The 26,634-nt window shown below is 43.9% G+C and overlaps 2 protein-coding genes and 2 gene segments (V, D, J or C); all 4 read right to left on the reverse strand.

Moving 5' to 3' along the window:
• Positions 1 to 756: 756 nt before the first annotated feature.
• Positions 757 to 1,223, reverse strand: LOC104860633. The segment is given in 2 exon segments: positions 757 to 1,079; positions 1,163 to 1,223. Coding segments are annotated over 2 exon segments (369 nt in total).
• Positions 1,224 to 5,302: 4,079 nt separating this feature from the next.
• LOC104860632 lies at positions 5,303 to 5,974 on the reverse strand. The segment is given in 2 exon segments: positions 5,303 to 5,826; positions 5,912 to 5,974. Coding segments are annotated over 2 exon segments (570 nt in total).
• A 9,818-nt stretch (positions 5,975 to 15,792) lies between these two features.
• Positions 15,793 to 16,358, reverse strand: LOC104860631 (Ig heavy chain V region 1B43). The gene is made up of 2 exons (XM_019207163.1): positions 16,313 to 16,358; positions 15,793 to 16,229 (listed from the first exon to the last, which is right to left on the reverse strand). The coding sequence occupies exons 1-2, from the start codon at positions 16,356 to 16,358 to the stop codon at positions 15,793 to 15,795; spliced, it is 483 nt and encodes a 160-aa protein (XP_019062708.1).
• Positions 16,359 to 18,192: 1,834 nt separating this feature from the next.
• LOC117283349 (immunoglobulin alpha-2 heavy chain-like) lies at positions 18,193 to 26,303 on the reverse strand. Its single transcript, XM_033756069.1, has 4 exons — positions 26,231 to 26,303; positions 25,841 to 26,145; positions 20,370 to 20,708; positions 18,193 to 18,390 (listed from the first exon to the last, which is right to left on the reverse strand). The coding sequence occupies exons 1-4, from the start codon at positions 26,274 to 26,276 to the stop codon at positions 18,193 to 18,195; spliced, it is 888 nt and encodes a 295-aa protein (XP_033611960.1). The 5' UTR covers positions 26,277 to 26,303.
• Between the last annotated feature and the right edge of the window lie 331 nt (positions 26,304 to 26,634).

A 26,634-nucleotide genomic window follows, 5' to 3' on the forward strand; every position in this document is an offset into this window, starting at 1 on the left:
TGTTTCCTTTCTCATCTTCTCCAGAGGGGACGCTACATCACCTCTAGATCACTGTCTCTCTCATCTTCTATACCATTCTTTACATATATTGTAACATATTTATAATTTTAACGAACGTCATAATACAGATTTTAGGAGCATCATGTTTGGCCAATATTTTGCCTTTAGACCAATAGTAATTCAGGGCCACCAAGAAATTTTTCCTTTTAATGTATCTCTGATGTGGAACAAAGGAGAGAGCTCCTAATATATGTGTAGATGTGAGAATGAAAGAGATGTCAAGGAGGATTTCTAGAGCTTTACTGACGGCCTGGACTGCCTTCCCTGCACTGGTCAGAAAGAGACCAGGTCAGGCAAGAAGGCTGGTGGCAGAGGTAAATTTCCATAAGTGTTAAAGTGGGGCACTGATTAGAACTCCAAGTGCAGATAGAGAGTGACGGGGTGTATGGATGATTCCAGAGTAGATCAGGCAGATAGGTGAGGGGAAATTTGTTTTATCAGCTCAGTAAAAAAAAAGGCTCCATAGGAAGAAGATTAGCAAAATGTGAGGAGTGATTCCTGTAAATACCTGTGATGGACTAGAAAGAGTGTAGGGTGACAGAGCAGAAAATAGCTTGACTAGGGAGTATCACACCAGAATGAAAAGACATCCCTAGCCACACTCAGTAATTGTCCTTGAAGCTGGATTCTGGCTTTGTGGTCATAGGTGCCCCCTGCTGGTCACCAGCACACCTGCAGGGAGGTTTATGTCTGGGCTCACCCTGATGGCCTCTCACTGTGTCTTGCACAGTAATACACGGCGGTGTCCTCGGGGGTCACGGAGTTCAGCTGCAGGGAGAACTGGTTCTTGGCTGTGTCAGCAGTGATGGAGATGCGGCCCTCAAAGGCTGGGTTGTAGTATGTGCTCCCTACCCAGTACCCCATCCACTGTAGAGCTTTCCCAGGAGGCTGACGGATCCAACTCCAAGCATAACTACTAGTGACAGAGTCCCCGGTGACAGTGCAGGTGAGGGACAGGGTCTGTCCAGGCTTCACCAGGCCAGGTCCTGACTCCTGCAGTGTCGGATCAGACAGGACACCTGAGGACAAGGGGAGTCATGGTGAGTTTTTCCCATCCCACTCCCAGGCCCCTGTAAACAACTAAAGACCCCAGGACCCTCACCCAGAGGAGCTGCCATTAGACACAGAAAGGTCCAGAGTGTCTTCATGGTGCCTGCAGGATGGAGACCTCCACAATAGCCTGTCTGGTGACAGGAATTTGTTCTGCTAGCTCCTAGCCTCATTTGCATGTGTGTCTGGAGGGGCTGCATATAGGAGGCTGAGCTTGGGTGACTGTCACTATTTCTGAGACCTGGTACTCAGTAAGGGAGCTGCCTAGCCTGGCTCTGGTCATCTGGGATTTATCCCTGGATAAGCTGTACTCTGTTCTGTGATGTTGCATGGGTCAGTGGGGCAGTTGATGACCATGTAAAGAACATGCTGAGGGTTTTGCTTTTGTCTTCTATGAGGCTATCAGGCTGTGGTTAAATTGCATTTTTTAAATTTTTGTATTGGGAATGAACTCAGGACCTTGATAATTACTGTTTCCAATTATTTCTCCATATTACTGTGATCATCACACAGCTGTTCATGAGCATATCAGAAGTTAGTCTTCATGCTCTTGTGGATTTGATGTCAGTAGTTCTGTAGTTACACATTTTCTATTGCTGCCATTTTCCTCCTTTGAATGTCATCATAAATTCTTCTCCAACATAAGGGATCTTCCTAGAGAGTGCTGTGCTTCCTAGAATACATAAGACAACATGGACTGAAATGCTGCATATATTCAGCCAGCAAATGAGCTTAAAACTTGCCAGACATAGACACAATTGATGTGAACAGTTGAAGTGAAAGCGAAATCTTTGTCAAAGAAGACATTTCTGAAGTGTGTTTTACACACACAGGATAGGAACACTCATCTGAATGTGGGATCAGAACTGAGGTTTTCATCTCAGAGGGGATCTTTGTACAGCATAAATTTAGTTCTTAATGCACAAGTCAAACTGTAGTTATTGTGCATAGCACAATGTTCTGAAGTACCTCTGCAGAGTGCAGTGGTCCAGTTGAGCCAGGTAATACCTGCATCAACACTTGCATGCTTAACATTTTATAGAGATGCTAAGTTTGGTCGTACATGAAACCAAGGGGAATAGAGTAGTCGCAAAGCACAGGCCTGGATATGGTAAGAAACCAAACACGCTGCCCCCAATCTGGTAATTGTTTACTGCACACTGAGCACCATCAATGCAATGCAAGACATTATTAGTGAAGGAAGAAAAAGAAAAAAAAGACTTTCTGAAGTTTAAAAAGTCAAAGTATTCAATATAATTGTAGGCAATGATATATGCAAAACACTCAATGAAGAAATCACACCACGCTTGAAATCCAGAATAAATAATTAACATTAGATACATTGTCAAAGACCTCTGGGAATGAAACACACCATATTTAATTCTATGTATTAACTTCTATGTGTTTAAAAGAAACAGAAAAAAAATACCATCAAGAAATTCAAAAACAAACAATAGGAATTTTATATGCATAGATTTTGCTAGAGCTGATTGATGCTAAGCAATGTACTTCTCATGCCAGGTGTTGCCTGTGCCTGGAGCACAGGGAAGCTGAGAAGGAGAAAAAGCTTGGGCCACTTGAGTCAGTGTTCCATGTGTCCACAGGAACCTCCCCATATCCTGTCACTTGTGATCTGATCGTGACAACAGGGATATTGCAGAGGTGGTTACCTCCAATATCGTGAAGGGATATTATTATTATCCTGTGCCATCCAAGTAGACTCAGTATAGTCAAAAGTGGCCCTATAGGTAGAAAGAAAGAGGGTCAGGGCCAGGGCAAAGGTGAGGTGTTTATGGGAGCTGAGATTACAATGATGTGCTTTGATAGAGGAAGAGGGGAACCTGCTAAGGAAGACAGGCAGCTCCTAGAATCTGAAAAAGGCCTAAACATGGGATCTGTATGCAGCTTTCAGGAGCAACCAGCTCAGCCAACATCTTGCCTTTAGAGCAATAGCACTTCAGGGCCACCGAGAAGCTGTACCCTGTGACTGTGTCTCTCACTTGGAACACAACACTGGAGTTCCTAATATATGCATGGATGGGAGAATGAAGTGGATCTGAGGGAAGTTTCCAAGGGCGTCACTGAGAGGCTGGGCTGCCTTGACTGTCACAGTTCAGGAAGAGGCCAGGGAGAAGAAGAAAGCGGATGGCAGAGGTAAATTTCCACCTGTGCAAATGCGGGGCACTGGTTATATCTCCAAGTGATGATGGAGAGTAAAGAGTTGTACGGATGAGTTCAGAGCAGTAAGGCAGATTGGTGTAGGAAAATCTGTTTATTCAGCCCAGGGAAAAGAGTTCTGTAGGAAGTAAAAGGAGCAAAGAGTAAGGAGTGAACCTCTTCACACCTAAGTCACAAATTTGAGGGAATGTAAATGACAGCCAGGAATGATTGGATGGATAGCGAGTGTCACACCAGTCTCTGAAAGGAGATCTATAGTCAACTAGAGTTGAGCTCTGAGCTCGGTGGTCATGATGCCACCTGCTAGTCATGAATACAACTGCAAGGAGGTTTGTGTGGGCTCACACTGATGTCCACACACTATGTCTTGCACAGTAATACATGGCTGTGTCCTCCCTGGTCACAGAGTTCAGCTTCAGGAGAACTGGTTCTCTCAGTGGTGTTAGAAGTGATGGAGATGTAGCCTTCAACAGCTAGGGCAGGTTGTACCTCATGTACCCTGGCCAGAAACTCATTCACTGTAGAGCTTTATGGAAAGTCTGGCAGATCCAACTCCAGTAGTAACTGCTAGTGATAGAGGCCTTGGTGACAGTGCAGGTGAGGGACAGGGTCTGTCCAGGCTTCACCAGGCCAGGTCCTGACTCCGGTAGTGTCAGATGAGACAGGACACAGGAGGACAAGGGGAGTAAGGGAGAGTCTTTCCCATTCCATTCACAGACCCTGTAAACATCTCATCAAATCAGGTTGTTCCATCTCTCCCTGGTCATTGTACTTGTCCTGGACCAGTCTGCACAAAGCTGTTCAGGAGAAATTTGTAGAGCAGGCTTGGTGGGGAGGGGGCACATCCTTGCATCAGGTGATGCCAAGCATGAGGCACAGACCTAGTTCCTCACCTAGGGGGCACTGCTCCTCTCGTATGGGTCTTTAGGCTTCCATGATGAGGGTAATGCTCATTCTGCATTGGTCTACCTACATGGATGGGGGAGAGGTGTCCTCACTGACTGCAGGTCTGTGTCTACATTTTTATTTATGTATGTATTTGTTTACAGAATTACTTATCAGATTAGTGAAGTGTGTCTATGTGTGAGTGTGTGTGTTTGTGTGTGTGTGTGAGTGTGTGTTGGGCTCATGTGTGACATCAAGTGCGGATGGCTTTCTCCGAGTGTAAGGCTTGTGACTATCTGAGTACGTAGTTCACTCCTGATGTGAATTTACCACAGCAGATCCTGTGTGAAATGTCTAAAGGCTCATTTTTACACTGATTCTGCCATGTCTTCTATCTTGGGAACACAGAATTTACATTGTTAAGGTACATGGGATTATAGTATATTTAATAATTTCATGAAAATAATAGAATCTTGATTATTGTACTTCCCCATGTGTTTCATTCACCTTTCCATCACCGTGAAGAAATTACGTGAGATAATCAACTTACAAAAGGAAATATTTATCCTGACTCACAGCTAGAGGGCCACTCCATAGACAACTGGCTTCACTGTTATGAGTCCACAGGGCAGCAGAACGTCATGGTGGCGGAGGTGTGTGACCAAGAACAGCTGCTCCCCAAACAGTGAGTGAAAAAGACAAAGAGCAGCAGAAAGAAAGACAGGCAGACAGAGGCATAGAGAGACATAGAGAGAGAGAGAGAAAGACACAGGAAAGAGCTCAGGACCAGGTAAAATCCAGGAAGCCATGCTCCCATGACCTACTTCACTTCCTACGTGTCCTTGAGCGATGCCCTCTCCAATGGATGAACCCCTTGAAGACATCCTGCCTCATGATCTACTCACCTCTCTAGGCCCCACCTCAGGCTTTGCTTCACAGGAGAGCATTTAAGATTCACACCATGACACCATACTTTTAACTCTTAATAATGGTCCATTTTCATATTTAGCATTTAAATAAAGGCTTTGGTAATTTCCTAGTGTGTGAACTGTGAACCTGGTAATCAAGTTGTATCCTATCAATGACCCAACGGGCTCAGGTACCAGGCACCCTACATGCTGCACCTTTATTAACAGAACAGATCATCTCTCTTGCATAAATAGCCAAGAATGCCATGTGATGGAGAATTAAAGAAGTAACAGGAAGTCAGGGCCACCAGGCTCTGGGTGAAGGGGAAACCTGAGAGGCTGACAGGAAGTGCACTCTTTCCTGAACTAGGAGAGAACTGAGCAGAGACCCAGCCACTGATCTTGTACAGGAGGTGCTCAAGGCTGAGCCTCTGTGCTATTCTCGCACAGTAATATGTGGCTGTGTCTGCAGGGTCCATGCTGGTCATTGTGAGGGACACCTGGTTGTTGGTGTCCTTGGAAATTGTGAGCCGGCTCTTCAGGGCTGAGTTGTAGTACTTATCATCATTCCACCAAATGTGTGCCAGCCACTCCAGGCCCTTCCCTGGGGGCTGTCGGATCCAGCCTACACCCATATTAGTTGTGCTCAGTGAGAAGCCAGAGAAGGAGCAGGTCAGCCTGAGGGTCTGGGTGGGAGTCACCAGCCCAGGGCCAGACTCCTTCAGGGTGACCTGGGACAGGACCCCTGTGGAGAAACAGAGCAGAAAGGTGAGTTAGTTTGGATGAAGACAGGAGCTTTGCATGCCTCAGGCCCTGACCAGGGCACTCACAGGCAGGGACGGTCAGCAGGAGAAGAATGGAGCACAGCCTGTCCATGGTGGGCACCGGAGTCCTGACCCAGGCCCTGCTGGGCTTTTCAAGCCGGGAGGGGAGGAGCTGGTGGAGATTTGCATGTCCTCCCCAGGTCCTGAGCTTGATGGGAGGGCTCAGGGCTCAGAATAAAGAGAGAGCAAGGCTGTGATGAGCAGCACCTGTCCCCTCAGGTGTGAGTTCCACATTTGCTACCAGTGAGTGATGCCTGCACACTCAGTACTAGGAAGTCAGACACAAAGCCTCAAATTAAGCTTGTGTTGCCAGGGATTTAGCTCAGTGGTTCTACCGCCTGCTTCATAAGCTGAAGGACCTGAGTTTGATCCCCAGTACAAAAAAAAACAAAAACAAAAACAAAAAATATATAACCTTGTGGTTGGAGGACATCAAGGCTGAGAGGCCCCCATTGCTGCACACAGGATCCTGCCTGTGCTTCCTTTCCTGGAGAATGGGAGGAAACTAATACAAATGGTGTCTCTCCTGCCAGTGTACTGTGTGCCTGGGGACAGCAGGAGGCCATTCCTGCATGTTAGTCCTGACCTCTCTATGACCACCTTGGAGAGTAAAGGGATGATGGTTAGCATAAGAGAGGGACCGAGGAGTCACTCTGACTTCCTGGGTTTACAGGTGCCTGCTCCCCAGTGTGTCTCCATGAGTGTGTCATGCCAGAAGGACAGTTCACACATCACCCGCCTGTCCTCATACTCAGTCAGTCCCGCGCAGACAGAGGGTTTCACTCTGACTCCCATCTGCTGCTCCCCCGATGGAGCTCAGGATTTTAGTTGCTCAGGTGGACTCAGGGGCACAGCTGGCTAACAGCTCCCTCCCTCCCTGCCTTGCTGTGCTCCTGCACTGGCACAGTTGCCGTGATGTGGTCTTGGACACTTCCTCCAGCACAGTCGGTCCTCATCACCACAGAAAATGGTGCACAGCGTGGACAGTTCTGGGGCCTCACATGGACATGGAGCCCTGAAACCTGTCTGTCCTCTGCTCCATGTCTGTACGCAATTTATGTATTTTTCCTGGTTTTATAATTTAAAGTCATTTTCTACCTTGTCATATAGTTGTACAGCTTGCAGTTAACCTCTTGTTGTATACACTGCTCTGTGATCTAGAATTTTTCTTGTCAAAACCCAAACCATGAATAAGATCAGAGATATCAGGTTATAGTGCATGCTCAATTTTCTCAGATTCAGAGAGGAGCAGGTGAGAAGCAGAAGGGCAGAACCAGACACTCAAGGTCATGACCAGTAACCCTGCATGACTTAAACACCTCCTCAGAGATTGTCAGTAATGGACAGTCCTTGTTCTTCGATCCTTTTGTTGTTGAAGACTGCAGAAAGTATGATATTGGTCTCAATTTAACCAATGTAAGAATTGAAACAAATTTAATTTTTTTAAACTTATTTAATTTCGTCATGTTACAAGAATGAAATGGGTGTCATCTTACAATTAAACAGTTTGGTGTCATCCAGAAGAGAGAGGGGAGGGATGTCCACAAACTTTCCCATCACCACATATCTCAGTGCAGATGTGAAAGAGATCATCTCCATTATCCTAAGTGGCATCCAAGGGCTCCCAGGATCTAAATAATTTTCAACAAACCTTGCGAAAGCCTGTAATCCCTGCAGTCTGAGAGTCTGAGGTAAAAGGATCACAATTTTGATCTCACCTTCTGTTATAAGTGACATAACCAGACCCTAGCACAATATTACAAAAAGAGAGAGGGTTGCATTATAGGTAAGGTTTCAATTTCTAGTACTTACAAACACTTATTTCCACTGAGTCTGTAGTAAGTGGTGATTGGATTATGCACCCTTGATTCAGCCAAGCGCCCTGATGTGGCAGCACATCCTGAATCAGCAGGGAGCACTCGCAGTGTAACCACAGCTGTCCTCACTGAGGGAGGTGGAGGTGGACGGAGCTCAGAAGGAGAAGGGGATGTGGCTGAGCGAAGATGCCCGGCTGCTGGATCTCAAGGTGGAGGGAGAACCATGAGCAAAGGAAGGAAAGGAAGCTGTTCCTGAAGCTGGGCTGGAAGCAAATGCCTGGCACGTGAAGTTTGACAAGTGCTTTTCAGTCCAGAGAAAGGGAGTTTGGGTTTTGTGTGGTTCTAACTGTAAGAGAATCAGTGTGTATTATTTTAACCCTTCATTTTAGGTTATAAGATTTTAGCAGCTATATTGATTCATCCAGATTTCATAATCTGTAAATGATTATTACTTTGGCAAGACAGGAAATATGAATATGGCTGTGGATTTCTCTGAGTTACAGAGTATATGGCTGGATGCCGAGGTGTCTGACAGAGATTTATAGATTTGTTTCTATGCATGTTTGACATGAGTGACTATTGAATGCCCTTTTACTGAGGCCACAGAAGAAAGGTGGAAAATTATTGGATCCTGGTGGGAAATGGATTCTTCTTAGAGAGTTCAAGGAACTGCAATGAATTTTGTTCTACACTCTGATTAATTATAGATATTTAAATAGTAAACTTGGATGTTTAGCTGAAGATATTTCCACAACTCAGTCCTTCACCTGTGTCCTAGTTTGTTTGTTTGTTTTTGAGTGATTGATCCCAGTTCTATTTCAGAACTATTATGGGTCCAACAAAAGTGGATGATTTCCAGTTTTTACAAGTTTTTATAGTTTTGGGAATGCTGATAATGAATTTCTTCATTTCTTATGAGCTTGGAGCACAAACCACAATTAACTAATTAATAGAGTCAAGGATCTGATCCAACCAAGTTGAAAACACATTTTGATATCCATTGCTAACCCAGGAAAGGCACAGAAAAAGAACACCACTGAAGGCACAGGAGAAGTTAGGAGAGATTTCAAGGGTCTCCCAGGAATCAGGAATTCAGAAGGGTAACAGTTACAGGCTGGGCAGATCCCAGGTGACTGTGTGTTCTGGGAGGTGACCTCACCCTAGCTGGATGCTGCAGGTTCACCTGTGACAGCGCACCAAAGATGAGGACCATCTTATTCCATAATTACTGGATAGGTCAGTGATTATGTTGGTGCCAGGAGAGGAGCAGAGACAGGTGAATGGATAGAGGATGCCCTGGATGTCAAGATGCACTGGATGTGAGGAACATGGCCACTTCTTAGAGGCAGTGATTTCAGTGTGAGAACATCACCTTCACTCTCTCTTCATGGACCATGCATGTGAGGAGGCAGGAGTGTGATTTATGAATCCAGGACAAGACTTCATCAGGGTGACTTAAGATGGGACTCCGTTGGAGATACAGAGAGGAAGGTGAAGGTAGTTCAAGTGAGAATAGAAGCCTTTGCGTTGCCGAGACCCTGACCAGAACTCTCATAGGCGGAAAGAGTCAGCAGCAGGAGGGGGAGCAAAGCCTGTCCATTATTGGCTTTGATGAATTCCATAAGAATTCTGACTCAGACCCTTTTGGGGTTTTCAATAAAGGAGAGAAGCTACAGAGTTGCATTCTCTTTCCCTAAGTCCTGACACTAATTAGAGAATGCATGATGTGGGGAGGGTCTGTGATGAATAGCACTTCAAGTGTTCATACTTGGTGTAAGTTTAGGTAAGAAAAGTCTTCCTTCAGGATCTCCAGGACAGAGTTGGACATTCAGATTCAGAGGACCACTTTCCTATGTTAAAAATATGCTCCAATTTTTAAATTCCAGTCTTACCTGTGCTTCAGGGATGCATCAACCTGTGCACACCAGGGTCGCACTGCAATGGGGAAGGCTGTAGGTCACCTGTGAGGCAGTCTTGATTCAGCTCAGGTGAAGCAGGTTTTCACAGCATTACCAAGTACAAATGCTGCTACAATTTGTCTATGAAAAGTACATAAATTTGTAAGGAGAAATATAATATAGTGTCTTTAAATCATCTATATATCTAAATATTATGTCTATCATCTATCTACATGCCTATTTAAATTAATAAATACTCACTCTATAACCAGAACTATCTAATTTATGTTGTGCCTCCATTTTTACTTCTCCAGAGCTACTGTATGGATTATGAAGGTGGATCTAGTCTAATATTTATCACAATTAAAAGTAGATCCCTAGCATATATGACTTCATCAAATATTTCCCTTCACTTAAACTTGTTTATTGTATTATATATTCAAGGATTGTAATGTAGTTGGACTTGTTCATGTACAACTATGACATCATCTTGAGTACCAGGTACATATTTCCACTTTAATGGCAGTTATTTCACAACTTGTTGACTTGACCAATAATTCCTACTTCTGCCTCTCAGCTGTGGACACCAGCTGTCTGCAAGAAGACCGTGTACTTCCTTGATGGGCAATTTTGCCAAATATAAACATCTCACAGTGATATAAACAGGGGCATTTGTGTGAGTTATCGAGAACAGGCTGGACTAGGAACCTGTTGTTCATCTACATAATAATTATCCTAGTTCATCAGTTTTCTGGTGTATATACTATTAGATGTGAAGTCCAGAGCACAAAAATGTTTTGCTATTTTGATGGAGAGAATCTTCATTATTCTTGGCAACAAAACAGCACAATAAATATATTTTTTTAAAGAGATAGCTACATTAGCGTAGATAAAAGCATCAACCTCACACAACCATTCCTGAGAGCTTCCTTGCTGAGTTCTCATTTGACTGAATCCCAGGACTGTGATTGAGATAGCATAATTTGATTATCTTAATAAGATTTTGTGCCAGGGTTCTCCCCTGTCACATTATTCTGGTTGCTATTTTATTATGGAAGCAGGCAAGACATAGAAAGGCAAGTACTTCATGATCCTACTTATTATATGTAGACATAAAACGATCAAACTCAAAGAAGCAGAGAGTAGAACAGTGGCCACCATGGCTTTGGTAGGGAAGATAAATATTAGGGTGTTGATCATAGGGGACAAATTTTCAGTTGTACAAGAAGGTCAAGTTCTGGGACAGCACAGGCCAAAAAGTTACAGTTTTTTATCAAATACTTAAAGAATTTTCAGAGCAACATATCTTAAATTTTCATGTTCCCAAAGGAAGAATACAAGTGTTCAACATGGTCCTTTGGAGATAGCATATAAAAGATTGCCATTGACAGTATTAATAATTTGATAATTCTATGTGTGTTTATTTATTTATAAATACATTAAATGTATAAACTAAATGCCTATAGTTTTATATCAACTTCATGCCAATAAAGCATAAAAAGTGGATGACATATACATCAAAGATAGGGAGGTGATACATGGGGATAAGTTTACAGATGGATGAAAAAATAAATTTTTATATTACAGACAATAGATACCTGGATGAGAGATAATTATGTGGAACAAAACTGGAAGATAGAAAATTACTAGGTTAATAAATAGATGCATAAAGGACAAATTAATACATAGACAATTCATAGATAGATAAATTTGAGTATGATAGAACATAGATAGATTGACCAATAAATGGACAGAGAGTTGAAAGAGTGGTGAATAGCTAGTTATTCAAAGTGTCACTGGCTAAATTTTATCTACAATGTTTAACTTCATTCATAATTATTAAATCACAAATAAGGTGAATGACTCTTTACATATGTGAATATGTAGAAATCCTATCTCAATGGTTTTTGATTTAGGTAATCATCTCAACAACATTTGCTCATGGCCTCAAATCCCTTTGATCCCAAGGCTCTGAGTCATTTTATATCAGGTGGGAGTGAGAGTCCGGGCTTAACCAGCCTTGTTCTCAGGACTCGGGTGGCCACAGACAAAACTGACCTCCAAATTCCCAACTGTGCAGATCTTGGCATTTTTACCGGTCTTGAGTCAGAAATAGATACCTTGTTCTTTCACAGAACAATGTTCAGATCAATGTCCCCATATCAGCTGACAGAATAGCAAGAAATGGTTTTCTAGGGGCCCTAAGCATTTGAATGATGAGCTTTGGTATGGTTCCCACATGTTAGTGTGGGTAACGTGAATAAGGCAGATTCACTTTGCTAGTTCTAAGGTGCTGCATCCCAGTTCCTGAGTCTCAGCACTACTGACATCCCATTCAGACAAGGTGTTGTCTGTGCAGCCTCCTGTGATTGTAAGATATGTGACACCAATAAGGTTTTCTACTAACTATGTGGTAGAAACCTCACCAGAGTGGAACAAACCCAAACTGTCCAAGGCATTGCTCAACATCCTCGAGGGTATTGAACTAAACACCTTAAACAGCATGAGTACCTCTAGATCAACATACAGAATAATGTCCAAGCATTTAGAGTAAAGGGTTTTTCATAAACCAGGCTTGGGAAGTGCACTTCAGATGAGATGCATAACTGTAGGCATTTAATTCATACAAATCATCCTGCAGATTCACCTGAGGGTTTAGGGAAGGCTTCCAGCCAACAGGGAAATGATTTTCATAGTTCAGTGTTCTACACCTAAATAGTTCAGTGTTCTACTTCTAAAAACTAATGAGACAGTGTGGTCAGTTGAAGTGTGTCACGCGCCATTATTTCCGGGTTCTTCATGCCCTGCATGAATTCCGGATATGAGTCCGCCGGTGACGGTGGTTCACTCCTGCGCAGATGAGGCGCTTGGTTCGTCAGAATGATGCAGGCCGGCATTGACCAATAGAAATGGGCCTCGTCACCCGAGAGGCTATAAAAGGCAGGCTCGCATCCGGCTCGGGGTCTTTCCGCCATCTTAAAGAATGTAGAAGAAACTCCAATAAAGCGTGCATCAGAAGAATCCTGAGTGTTGCGTGCTCCTTGCTGGCGAGGTGCGCACGACAAGTGGTGCCGAAACCCGGGAAGCGACGACCATCATCGCCGGCATCAGTGGAGACCCCTGACTTCAGGAGGATTCAGAACTGAGCAGCAGGAGGGGAGGATCCACCAACTTTCCGAGAGGTACGCTGTCTGGTGTGGGCGGGTGTTTTAATTTGTTTACTCCAACAGGTTTAATTTTGTCGGTCGCCCACTTTCGTAGATAAGGGAGAAATGGGGGATTCAACTTCACAATCACTGGTTTATGCTTTACAAAGTCTTTTGAAGGAAAGGGAGTTAAAAATATCAGAGCAAATTTTAAGAAGGTTTCTAAAGGAAGTGGATCGAGCGGCGCCCTGGTTCAGCGGTACCGGGTCACTCACGATCCCATCCTGGGAAAAATTAGGAAAAGACCTCCAGCGAGAGAAAGATAAGAATACCTTAAGATCGGGGGTTTTACCAGTGTGGAAGATGATTAGAGCCTGTTTGGAGGATAAGCGCTGCAATGACAAGGTGCGCGAGGGACAAAAATTGTTTAGGGAGCATCAAGACAGTGTATCAGAAACGGAGAGGGAAGAAAGAAGTAAGTCTAGACAAAAACGGAGAATAATGGGAGCTCAAGAAGAAGGGAGCAAAATTTCCGGCCCTATTGAGGCCTCAACGGGCCTCTATCCTGCCCTAGATGAATTAAAAGGATTAACATTAGCAGAAAAGGAAAGTAATTCGGAGGGCTCCTCGGAGGACTCCGAGACCGCGTCGGAGTCCTCAGGGGAGCCGCCCGAAAAAGAGGAAGTAGTAAGATAATTCAATTGGCCAAAACCATCTGAGTGCACTCGTTAAAATTGTCTTATATGTTTGTCTGTCTTAAGTGTTATATGTTTGTCTGTCTTAAATGTTCAAAGATGTTTGTATGTTCTTGATCAGAATGACGTCAAATGCAAGTAGATTGTTGATTTCTACAACCTGGCTTTATAGGATCAAATAAAAAATTTAAAAGATATTTAAATACAACCTTCAAGTTTGGATATGCTCCTGTTGGTGAATAAAGAAGCAGCTGCTCAGAAAGTTTATTCTGATCTTTGTTCACTAATGGGAGCCACCAAAATAATTTTTTATAGCCTTATAAAAAGATACATCTTGTTAAATATGTTGTTGGGAATATTGTTGGTTATCAAAGGTCTGAATTATAAATATGTTTCTGATGGTTATTTTCTGTTAAAAAAAAAAAGGGGGGGGAGATCCTGTTGATACAAAGCCACATTACAGGATATAAGAATTCATTATAATTATTATTGCTATTTTTCTGGTATACAAAATGTATTTATATTGTTTGACCATGCAGGTTTTCCAGCATATTGTTTATGACAATAACCCTTTGGTCCAGGTATTCTCTCTTCTCTTCTGCTCCACCTACTTATGGTTAGTTCTTTTCACCACCAACAACAGGACCATCAACATCACCACAACACTTCAATGGTCTGCGCAACATCACCTTCGCACCCACTCCAGTTTGCGTGTGGCCACCATTTCTTTGGCTTGTGGCTAATGTGACTCTCTCACAGACTATGGAACTGAATTGTGCCAATGATACTTGTTGGTACGCATCCTGCTGGGACGCTACCAAATTTCCTCATGCTGTGGTCGTTCGAATGCCTCGATTCATTCCTGTGCCAACGGAAGTGACGAATCCCTTGAGTATTGTAAGATCTAAGAGAGACTTTGGGATTACGGCAGCAATAGTATCGGCGATAACTATTGCAGCCGCTGGTGCGACCGCAGCCGCCGTCTCTCTTTCCACGTCAGTACAAACCGCAACCGCTTTGAATAATTTGTCAGCCAATGTAGCCTCTGCGCTCGATATGCAAACCTCTGTTAATGCTCATTTGAAGGGAGGGTTAATGATTGTTAATCAAAGGGTTGATTTAGTGCAAGAGCAACTTGATGTGTTATGGCAATTGGCCCAAATAGGATGTATGTGGAGGATGCCAGGACTCTGTGTTACACCTGTACAATATCATAATATGTCAAAAGCTGCGAATCTATCTAGGGAACTCTCTATGTATTTGACATCAAATTGGACGGGACGTTTTGATCACTTGGTTAGACAATTGAGAGTAGCCATTGCTCATGTTAATTCTACCCGAGTAGACATTGTTTTTGCACAAGGTATATCTGATTGGATTGCAAGTGCTGTATCTATTCTGAAGGAGTGGGCTGGAATGGGATCAATGATTGCTTTGTTGGCTTTGGCAGTGTTTTTGGGATTTTGGTGGTTATGTAAGATGAGACGACAGAGACAAAATGATAATATCATGTTGATGCAAGCTTTTGCTGCCCTTGAAGCCGGATACTCGCCTGCTGTTTGGTTGGCCAATTTACAATAGCTTGAACGTTGGTCATTATCTGCCTATGCCTTGCTCATTCGGGAGCCATAAATATCTGCATCTCTCTACCTCCTTGGACATGGCCTCTGCACTCTGTGGATTAGTCCATTGCACCAGAATCAGGCATGTCTTTTTACAATCTTGTTGATCAGCCTTTGCACCGCTCAGAGGTTCTCCTCATTGCACGAGCTAAGGTGATCCAACAGTTGCTCACATGGAATACCTGCTTCGACCACCTTTCGGCCGGGGTGGTTGACAGGCTCCTCCTGAGCTCTAGTTATTTTAAGGAAGGGGGAGATGTCACGCGCCATTATTTCCGGGTTCTTCATGCCCTGCATGAATTCCGGATATGAGTCCGCCGGTGACGGTGGTTCACGCCTGCGCAGATGAGGCGCTTGGTTCGTCAGAATGATGCAGGCCGGCATTGACCAATAGAAATGGGCCTCGTCACCCGAGAGGCTATAAAAGGCAGGCTCGCATCCGGCTCGGGGTCTTTCCGCCATCTTAAAGAATGTAGAAGAAACTCCAATAAAGCGTGCATCAGAAGAATCCTGAGTGTTGCGTGCTCCTTGCTGGCGAGGTGCGCACGACAGAAGTGTAAACAATTGTTTCATAAAAAAAAGTACTCTGCCACTGATAATGTGTTTAATGTGAAAGAAACAAAGAAGGCTAACTGCATGAAAACATAATGCTGCATGACATAAAAGTTCCCTGGTATCTCTGTGCCTGCGGTACTCTTGGAGATACTAATCACCCGCAGAAAAAGGCTTTCCTTCTCATCTGCTGTGGGTTGTTTCTTGCTCTACTGTGTGTTTTGCCCCCCCTACTGGTGGAGAGCACCGTGGCAGGGAGGTTTCTATCTAGTCTCACATTGAAATCTCCTGACTGTCTTGCACAGTAATACACGGCGGTGTCCTCCGTAGTCACAGAGCTCAGGTGCAGGGAGAACTCATTCTTGGACGTGTCTCTGGTGATGGAGATTCGGCTTTTGAATGTAGAGCTGTAATCAGTGCCTCCTCGAGAACATATCCATCCCATCCATATCAGTGCCTTCCCTGAGGGCTGCTGGATCCAGCTCCAGCAGTAACCACTGGTGATGGAGTAACCAGACACCGTGACTGACAAGGTCTGTGAGGGCTTCATCAGGCCAGGTCCTGACTCCTGCAGCTGCACCTCTGACAGGAAACCTGGGCACAAGGGAAATGTGTCTTTTCATCACCTGCAACCACAATCTGCTCATAGGACCACCCGTGTCATTGTGGACACTCACCTTGGAGAGCTGTCACCAGGCACAGGAGAAGACTCAAAATCCTCATCTTCTAGACTTCTCCCCTGTCTTTCCCAGACACCAAGACTCTGTCTGAGGAGAGGGCTGTAAGCTCCCACAGCCAGAGGGGGGGAATTTGAATCTCGGGCTTGAATTAAAAATTTGCATATACAGTCTTTATAGAAGTGGGAAGGTACTGAGATCAGGAGGACCTTGCTCATTCTGTGGTCCATGAGCTATCTATTCTGCTCATCTTAAGTGGAGTGTAAGACTGTGTAAGAGATTACATAGTTTAACGCAGGAGTTGGAAGGCAGTCAAATATAATTCTCTATCCTGAATCCAGATCATCATTCTCCAAGCCCATATACAATCATTTTCTCCAGCCCAACTTTCCTTATCCAAAAAAGCTGTGGGTCTTGAATGCTCTGTGTTGGCCCAAGGAAAACTCTAAGTTCCTATCCTGGGTCCCCATCCTGTGAATGGATTCCCATATCCAAGGAGTGGTTTTTATGGTCACATTGCTGTCATTACATGAGGTGCAGGCTGGCTACATACTCTAAGGCATGCTGTGATTCTGAACACTCCTGATTCAGACCCAAGAGAGATAAAATGAGTTTTCTCTCATGTTTTACTACAAAAGCACTAAACAGTGGGATAAAGAAAGTAGCTAAATACCTCTGTCCTCAGACGATACTTGTGCAGGTCATAAGTGATCACTTCATTCTATGTTGACATTTCTTCTTATATAGATTATATTCTTAAATTTTAATGGTCTGTCACATTGTAAATGGAATTTTTAAAATTTACATGTAACTGATATCAGGAGGAAACTTAAATGCCATAAGTAGGATACAGAAAGGCAAGTGCGGCCAGTTCACACTCAAATGTGGATAATATAGCACCTTGAGCAGGATGTAGAATAGGATGACTACAGGCTACAAAGTACCAGAGAGCAGAGAATATAGAGAACAGGTACCAAAAATGCCAGACAGAAAGGAGATTTTCTTGGTTTCTCCTGCTCAGAGACATAGAATTGTGATTATCATAAAAAGCAATCTATGAGCACATCCTGAATCACTGTGAGAGCTTGGGATTCAAAACTTTATCAGAGATGAATCTGAGGGCCTGCTTTGTTTCCTACTCTCCTGGGATCACACTATGCTCTCTTCACACAGGAAAAGTAAGTGTAGACTGATGTATGTCTGCTTTTCTCTGTGTCTCTGTCTCTGTCTTTGTTTCTCTTCCTCTCCCCTCTCTCCTCTCTTTCTCCCTTTTTCCCCTTTTATACACCTGAAGCTTGTGAGACAATTTAAGTTCCTTAATATTTTATTTGATTCATGGGAAATGTTGATATAATATTTTTAAGTTTCCTAAACAAATTAAACATGGAATCAAGATTGAGAATTAGTAACTATGCAAGATTTTGTAATAAATAAAATAAAACTGAACTAATTTCTTATGATGATAAAAAGGATAGGAGAAACATGGGTCCATTTTTCCATATCTTCTTGGTGGGAATCAACACTAAGGATCCAGAGAGTACACTGAGTTTAACAGATATTAACTAATAGAAATCATCAGTGAGGGAACGAGTTACACTAGAGCCAAGCTGTAGGTGTCTGACAGCATTTGGGCCCCATCTAGAAATATTTCCAGAGTGTTATCCACTCCATGCTGGGCCACCCCATGGCTCCTTCTCCTCCAGTGGTCCTGGGCACAGTATTTCAATGGGTAATTGTTGTGCGGGTGTGGAGAGGACCTGTTCTCCTCTTTTACCATCACAGATGGCTCTGGCTTATGCTAAGGATCACAGTCTGAGTTGGATCAGATGCATGTCCACCATGAAGGCAGTTATGAATGAGGACACCATCTGTTTCCCCGGTTAGAGGGAATGGATGTCCATCAATCCCCTCAGCTCCACTGACCTCATGTTTGAGTATTTGAATGTTTTCTGTACGATCTTTGGACTCTGTGTGTCAGTGATGGACACAGGTCTTAGCTCCTGGAAAACAGACATCATTTGCAGGATCTGATGCTGATCAGTCACCAGGTCAGTTGAGCTCCCATAATTTGTGATGACCTTGAAGAGTTGGAGTCAGAGAAGCCTCTTTCAGAATGAGGCTGAATATGTATCAACCCAGTTTGTCTGATACTTTTGTGTGTTTAGACAGGGATTAGTGGAAGGTCAGCACTGGAATGAGCATCTTCCTCATCACATTATGTCAAAGGCACAGGATAAAACGTCACTTGCTGTGCTGCTTCTGAATATGATTACCAGGCAAGGTCCTGTGTGCCAAGATTCTCTCCCTCAAACTACTCTGGTTGCTGGAGATCTTCTGTGAAACACAAACATATAAGTAAGAACCTTGCATAAATTTTTAAGAGTAGTACATCTTAAATTTTCATGTCACAAAAGAAAAGAGGTATCCAGCAGGCTCTTCTGGAGGTAATATATGGGCAATTAGCTTTGACAGTCATAAAGATTTGATAAGTGTATGCATATTTGCTTATATCCAAATGCATCACATTGTATAAATTTAATTAATCCGATGTCACTAAAGCAGGTACTATATATACATAGTACGTAGATTCATGATAGGTAGACAATTGATGAAGACATATTTAACATGTGGAATTATAGGGAGATAAATAACTGATTACAAATGATAGATGTGTAGATTATAGATAATTACATGGACCAAAACTGGAATATAGATATATGTAGTTAAGTGAATAATTCTTAAATGATATATAATTACATAGATCATAGATGAATATGCATAGTAGGTGGGTAAATAAATGCAAGTGTGATGAAGGATAGATAGATATACAGACAGAAGGATAGATAGATAATAAAGAAGTGGATAACCATACAAAAGGTCATTGGCCCAGATTTCACCTTCAATATTTAATTCTGCTCATAATTTTGCAATACAAATAAAGTAACTAACTGCTTATGTATCTGGACATCCAGAGAGATGCTGCCACAACGATTTGACACTTAGGGAGTTGCTATAACTATATTTCTCCACTGCCCCAAATCCTTACAAGGCCTTGAATTATTTTATACTAGGTAAGCATAACAGTCCAGGCCTGGAGTAGCCTTGTCCTCGGGGACTCAGAAAGGACACAGACACAGCTGACCCAGGCTCCAATCTGTACAGACTTTGGCTGTCTCTCTGTTAGCATTCTTCCACTGATTCAAGCTCAGGTCCCAAGTCAACTGACAGATATTCAAGATATAGAGGCCAATGTCTCTAAGCACTTGGAAAATCAGATTTCTTGTGATGTCCAAGTTTAGTGAGAGTAATATAAACATAGCAAATTCACATTGCACTATCAGTAGTCACTGTGTTTAAGACTTTATATCAGCATCTCTGAGACTCGGCATTAGTTATAATTTGGTTTATAAAAATTATTGTTTGGTGAGTGTCCTGTGACTGTAATGAGTGTGACAGTATCGGTGGTCCATACCAATTAGATGACAGGAGAAATCCTATCTCAGAGGAATCAACACAAATTGTCAATGCCTTGGCATTGTCCTGCATCCTCAGGGGCGGGAAACTGCACAGCTCCAGTGACATGTGGACTCCCACATCATCATATGGATGTTGTCCCACTGCTCAGATTAAAAGGCTGGTCATGATTTTCAGGACTGGGAGGAGCCTTCCAGATGAGATGCCCTGGAGACAGGACTGAAGGTGGACGGCAGACTTGCAGTAAACAAGGTAATAATTTTCATGTTTAAGTGTTTCTGCACCTAAAACCTAATGGGACTACACAGTGAATTGAGTTCTAATCAATAGTTTCGTTGAAAAAATTTACTGTGAAATCCATTGTGACATAGATGTGGGAGAAAACAGAAGCCTGTCTTCATGTAAACATTATACTGAGCAACCAGAGACATTTTTATCCTTAGAATCTCTGTGCCTGGGGCCACTGATGGAGATGCTACTCATCTGGAGAGAAAAACCTCCCAGCTAATTCTCATTTGTTGAGAAGTTGGTTTCTTACATCAGTGTGTGCTGAGCGCCCCCTGCTGGTTGTGAGTACGCCTACGGGGAAGTTTGGGTCTGGACTCCCTAGTATCAAATTACTGTTGTCTCTTGCACAGTAATATACGGCTGTATCCTCCACAGTGGCAGAGTTCAGCTGCAGAAAGAGCTGGTTCTTGCCGGTGTCTCTGGAGATGGAGATGCCGCTCTTGAGGGATGGGCTGTAGCCAATGCTATCACTGAAATATATGTCCCCCATCGACTCCAGGATCTTTCCTGGGGGCTGACGGATCCAGTTCCACTCATAGCCACTGGTTGTGACGGGGAATCCAGAGACCATGCAGGGGAGGGACAGGGTCTCTGTGGGCTTCACCAGGCCTGGCACAGACTGTTGCAGCTGCACCTGAGACAGGACACCTGAAGCAAGTTAAAAACGTTCATGTCAGTCACCTGCTTTCATCACCTTCCCATGGACCCCTGTCTCACACTGAGGACACTCACCATGGGGACCTGTCACCAGGCACAGGAGAAGACCTAGCAGTCTCATCTTCTGGACCACACCTGCCTTCCCCAGAGGTCTCAGCCCTGTGTGCGGATGGAGCTGTGAGCTCGCACAGCCCGAGAGGGAAATTTGAATCTGGAGTTGGAGGATAAATTTGCATGTGGGTGCTTACTGACTATATGAAGAGCAGACTGAGGCCAGACTCTTGTGCCTTCTTTTGTGCTATTAAGAGGACTCTCGTCTCCTGAACTCAAGTTGAATTTAAGGTTGTGCTAAGTGGAAAGCTGATTTCAGAGGAATGGTGAGACCAAGGCAGTGATGATCTCATTTTCCTGATCCCAGGTCAGGCCTGTGACACCATACCTGGCTCTAAACTCATTTTTCTTTTGTGAAAGAAAAGAGCACCAGTATTCATATCCACGCCAGTTAATGAGTTTCTCACTTTCCCTGTCATTATCTATGATTGTATATAGTGTAGATATAAGAAAAATAGATAGTGTAGATATAAGAAAAAAGTGATCAAGTCTGCTATATACATTAAATCAGTATGCTCTTATTTAATGGAGCACAAATGATTTATTTTAACAGATTTCATTCTGAAACCAGTGGAGCTAAGGGTTTCCCAGAAATTGCCATTCTTGTGGCTGGATGCAAGCATGGGACGTCTTGCAGCATCAGGCAACAAGGTTAGCCTCCAAATTAGAGGAATGAGCTATGTTTCTGGGAGAAATAAGACAGTTTATAGGGCAGTCTGTTAATGGGCTATCATGTGTCATCTTGTAGTTCCTTTTGGCGGATGTTAACATTCACTTCAGAGGATTCAAAGTGATCAGATTTTTCTCCATAATGTGCATGAAAGTTAGTCAAAGAAAGGATTCCTGAATGGCATAAAATTTTTTGTTGAAAAAAGGAATCGAAGGGCTGGGGATTTGGCTTGGTGGTTCCGCCACCTGCTTTGCAAGCACAAGGGCCTGAGTCTGATCCCGGTATTGGAAAGAAAAAAAAAAAAGGTACTATTTTGGGCCAGGGATTTGGCTCAGTGGTTCTGGTACCAAAAAAAAAAAAAGAATTGATTTGATAGCAATTTTATTTGTAATCCATCCATGCCATAAGCTCTACTGGAGACCAGGGTATACACATGTGTGACGAATCCAAGCACCCTAGGAAACTTCTACCAGGATTGCCAACTAATCTCTATTCACCAAATTTTCTCTCCCATTTAATGATACACAAAATAATAAACACCCATTTTAATTGAATATTTGAGTGAGAGCAGTTGAGTTCCGCGAAGATGAGTAGAGATGTTCTGTTCACTGGGAATCAAGAAGGCTTTGTAAAGGGTGGCACTCACCTTTTAGCGCTGCCTGACATGCAGTACAGCCCAACACGGAGCAGCGATGCTGTTGCCAAGATGAGAAGACTGAACGGGAAGCCATGATTCCCAACTTCCCCACCTACAACACAAATGTGGCAATGAAAAGCCAACAAAATGAAGTGAGGAATAGTGGTGTCATGTGTCAAAAATCAACCTGTTGTACAGATGGAAATGCTCTAACACACCATGCATGAGTTTCCTTGTTAATTCATCCTTTTACCTTGGTCTCTGTGTCAGCACCTACTTGATTTCCCTGTCCCTAAATATTTGCATGTTGTACAAGATTTCAAAATGCCATGAAAAACTACATGACCCATCAATTCAGTGGTAATTCTTTATCTGTTAAAAGGATTTATTTTTATTACTACAAGTTCATAGTGCATGATGATTACATTCCTTTTGAAGTCTTGGTGCTTCTTCAAAACACATCTTAATTCTTTTTTGAAATCTTCTCTTCTCCTCCCTCCTCCCTCCCTCCATCTCTTCATATCTTTCCTTTTTGTAAAAGATGTATCTGTTTCTCTTCTATTATCTATCCTTCACTTTGCACTTTAATTTATTTTTACATTAGGTGTATCCTCTCGGAGAAATCATGTGATATTTAAGCTTGTATTTTGATCTATTTCACTTAACACTACGGTCACCAGTTATATCCATTTTTTGGGGGGTACTGGGGGTCGAACTTGGGTCCTTGCACTTGCAAGGCAGGCCACCAAACCGCTGAGCTAAATCCCCGGCCCCTATATCCATTTTTTACAAATGACTCAAGTTTATCTTTCTTTATGAAGACATCACCTACTTCCAAGGTTTAGGTATTGTAAATTTTGCTGCTATAAATTATGCCTAAGTATGCATGTATGTGATGACTTTAGGCCTGTGTAAAGTATTTGATATTTTAGCTGTGTTGATGACAATATCAAGAAAACACTATGAACAGAGCCAAAGTCTAATGGTAAAATAAAAAATACTTGCAATCCAGCAGGAAAAAAACCATTTAAATTCTTCACCACAAGTGATTGAACAGAAAAAGCGAAACAGGAATATGAACAAATATTTCATTAAAAATAAGAATGGCCAAAATTGTTTGGAAATGGTACCCAGCTCCCTTAATGCATTGAAAATTTTCCACCAGGAAACCAGCCCCAAACCCAACTTCCAAACCAGCCCTGGCCTGGTGGTTCCTGTGCAGCTCCAGCTCTCCATCCCTGCTGACACCTGCAGGAGCTTCGTGACTTTGCTCCCAGAGACCTCCCTTGTGATGTATGTCATGCACAGTACTTAGAGCCAGGGGCCAGGAAAACTGATTCTTGGCTGTGTGTCTGAAGTAGGAGATGAAACAATTGGAGCAGGTTGAGGTTGGTTCACTCAAACTGAGACATCTCCCAGTCATTAAACTTCATCCTTGGAGTGAATGGATCCACTCCTAACATGAACTACTGGTATGGATGGAACATCTGGGGGCACAAGATGATAGTTAGCCTTCTGTCAGTGTAGTGGAGTTCCTGACATAGATGACTGATGTGAGGAATGTTTTATTTTTAGGAATGGTTCCATTCTACAGTTGCTCTGTTCCGTTGTCTCTGGGTTTGAGGTGAGGTGCAACATCATGGTGGAAGGGCACTACAGAACAAGTTAGCCCACCTCATGGCAGCCAGGGATCACACAGATTGAGTGGAAGGAGCCAGTGTCACAGACACACTTTCTAAAGCACAGTCTCAATCACCAATTTCCAACAAAGTACATATTCCCTAAATTCCCTTCCTCTCATTTCCCATCTTCCCAACAGCACCACCACAGCCATCCGCATAGGAGCCATGAGGACCAATCCTGGTCCACACTATACCACAGAGGGACCAAGTGAGGGTCTCTGTGGGCTTCCCCGCTCCTGAGTCCACTCTTGCAGGTGCACCTGGGATGGGATACAACAGTCTTCCTCCTGAACTGAGCACACGATCATCTTAGAGCCATGTGTGATGTCTCAGAAACTCACCTTGGAGAACTTTCAGCTTGCAAAGGAGACACGTAACTCTCATTTTTTAAGATTGGAACTCTTCCTTCCACAGGGATTTCCATGCTATCTGAGGGGAGGCTAGTGGGCTTCCACAATCCAAGAGCCAAATTTTAAAAGGGTCTCGAAAAAAATCTTTGCACAGAGGATGCCATATCTTCCTTGGTAAAACTGAATGATAGCCAGCTGCCTGTGATCCTTCCTAGGTCCTATCGTATGAATATGGATTTTCATCTTCAATGTCATTCTGAACATTAGAGCTCATTGTATTGAGAGGTGGCAGAACACTGAATGTGTGATGGGGGCACAGGGCATATCTCATATGTGGCTTAACGCTGTCTCCTGGAATTGGATCAATGCCATGAGAGCAGGATGAGATTACGGGAGTATGCCTTTGCATCTGCCTCTCCCGCCAGCGTCTCATGCCCTTATGCAATCTGTTCCACCTGGCAACAGATTCCTGTTCTGAAATGCCTGGCTTTCACATCCTTGAGCCAAAGTAAACCTTTCTTTTGAAATTATACCATCTCATCCACTCTGCTACAGAAACTAAAAATGAATTCAGGCTGGACTTCTGAGGATTTCTTCTCTACAATGGCTTTGGGGAACACTGATTGGGGAACCATACTGGACAAAGGCCCAAGGGCAGCACGAGTTTCCTCTTCCCTGGTTCTCATCCTACCAGGCCATGGCTCCTTTACTCGGACTCCAATCTTGGTCCCTCATGCTTAGTCCATTACTGCTTTCTTTCCCTCCTTCCTCTGGTACCCATGTCCCCTGGGAGTCTGTGTCATGGTCATACTGTGGTGGTCACATGAGCTCCAGACCTGTTCCCTGCTGTTCCCGTTCTGTGTGTGGACTGCAGTGGAAACGTATGGGAAAGTCATCAAGGAGGAGGCAGGCCTGTCACTAAGCTCCATGAAATCCTCTCCACCTCCTGTTCAGGACCCTGTAATACTCAATGCTTATTGTAGCTGTCTGTGAAGATAAAGCTGGAAGATTTGCAAGAGACCTTCACAGAGGCCCGAGGGCTAAGGATCAGATATAATCCACAAGGCCATTCCCCCATGACCTACTTCATCAAACTAGACCCCTTCTCCTAGGTATCCATTCAGCTATGACCTCACCAATGTATTAACCCATTGAGGATACCAGTGTCCTCATGATCTACTCTCCTCTCTAAACCCCTCTGGGATTTGCTGCACTGGGGTCATGCCTTCCATACACGAGCCTTAGAAGGGAATTTAATATCCAAACCATAACATCATACTTTTAACCCTTAATGCTTGCCCTACTTCATAAGCAACTGCATAAAGGCTTTGGTGATTTGTATCCTGCTGGTGTGTGGAATATGGGCTGCTGAATAAGTTGTGTCCTATCAATGAACCAATGGTCCCAGGTACAAGGCATCCTTCCTGATGCACCTTTATTGACAGAACACAGCCTCTCTCCTGCATAAATAGCTAAGAAGAGCATGTGAATGAAAAATTAAAGAAGTAGCAAAAGCTCAGGGCCCCAAGGCTCTGGGGTGAAGAGGAAATCCCAGAGACTGACAGGAAGTACACACTTTCCTGATCTGGGAGGGAGCTGAACTGAGACCCAGCCTCTGATCTTGTACAGGAGGCCCTGAAGGCTGAGCCTCTGTGCTGCTCTTGCACAGTAATATGTGGCTGTGTCTGCAGGGTCCATGCTGGTCATCATGAGGGACACCTGGTTGTTGGTGTCCTTGGAGATTGTGAGCCGGCTCTTCAGGGCTGAGTTGTAGTACTTATCATCATCCCAGTCAATGTTTGCTAGCCACTCTAGGCCCTTCCCTGGGGGTTGACGGATCCAGCCTACACGTGTACCAGTTGTGCTCAGTGAGAAGCCAGAAAAGGAGCAGGTCAGCCTGAGGGTCTGTGTGGGGGTCACCAGCCCAGGTCCAGACTCCTTCAGAGTGACCTGGGACAGGACCCCTGTGGAGAAACGGAGCAGAAAGGTAAGTAGGTTCAGGTGAAGACAGGAGCCTTTGCATCCCGAGACCCTGAGCAGAGCACTCACAGGCAGGGACGGTCAGCAGGAGAAGAATGGAGCACAGCCTGTCCATGTTGGGCACAGGAGTCCTGACCCAGGCCCCGCTGGGCTTTTCAAGCCAGGAGGGGAGGAGCTGGAGGAGATTTGCATGTCCTCCCCAGGTCCTGACCCTGATGGGAGGGCTCAGGGTTCAGAATAAAGAGAGAGCAAGGCTGTGATGAGCAACACCTGTTTTCTCCAGTGTGAGTTGCACATCTGCTCCCCATGAGGGATCCCTGCCTGCTCAGGACCAGGGTGGCATTTGCAAAGCCTCAGATGAGCATTGTGTATGGAGGAAATCAAGGTCCGCATTGCTGCAGCCAGGGTCCTCCCTGTGCTTTCTGTCCTGGAGGATAGGAAGAGACCAAGACAGATGGCATCACTCCTGCAGG

This window comes from Fukomys damarensis, unplaced genomic scaffold, assembly GCF_012274545.1.
Source record: "Fukomys damarensis isolate Sample0158 unplaced genomic scaffold, DMR_v1.0_HiC HiC_scaffold_25, whole genome shotgun sequence".
NCBI lineage: Eukaryota > Metazoa > Chordata > Mammalia > Rodentia > Bathyergidae > Fukomys > Fukomys damarensis.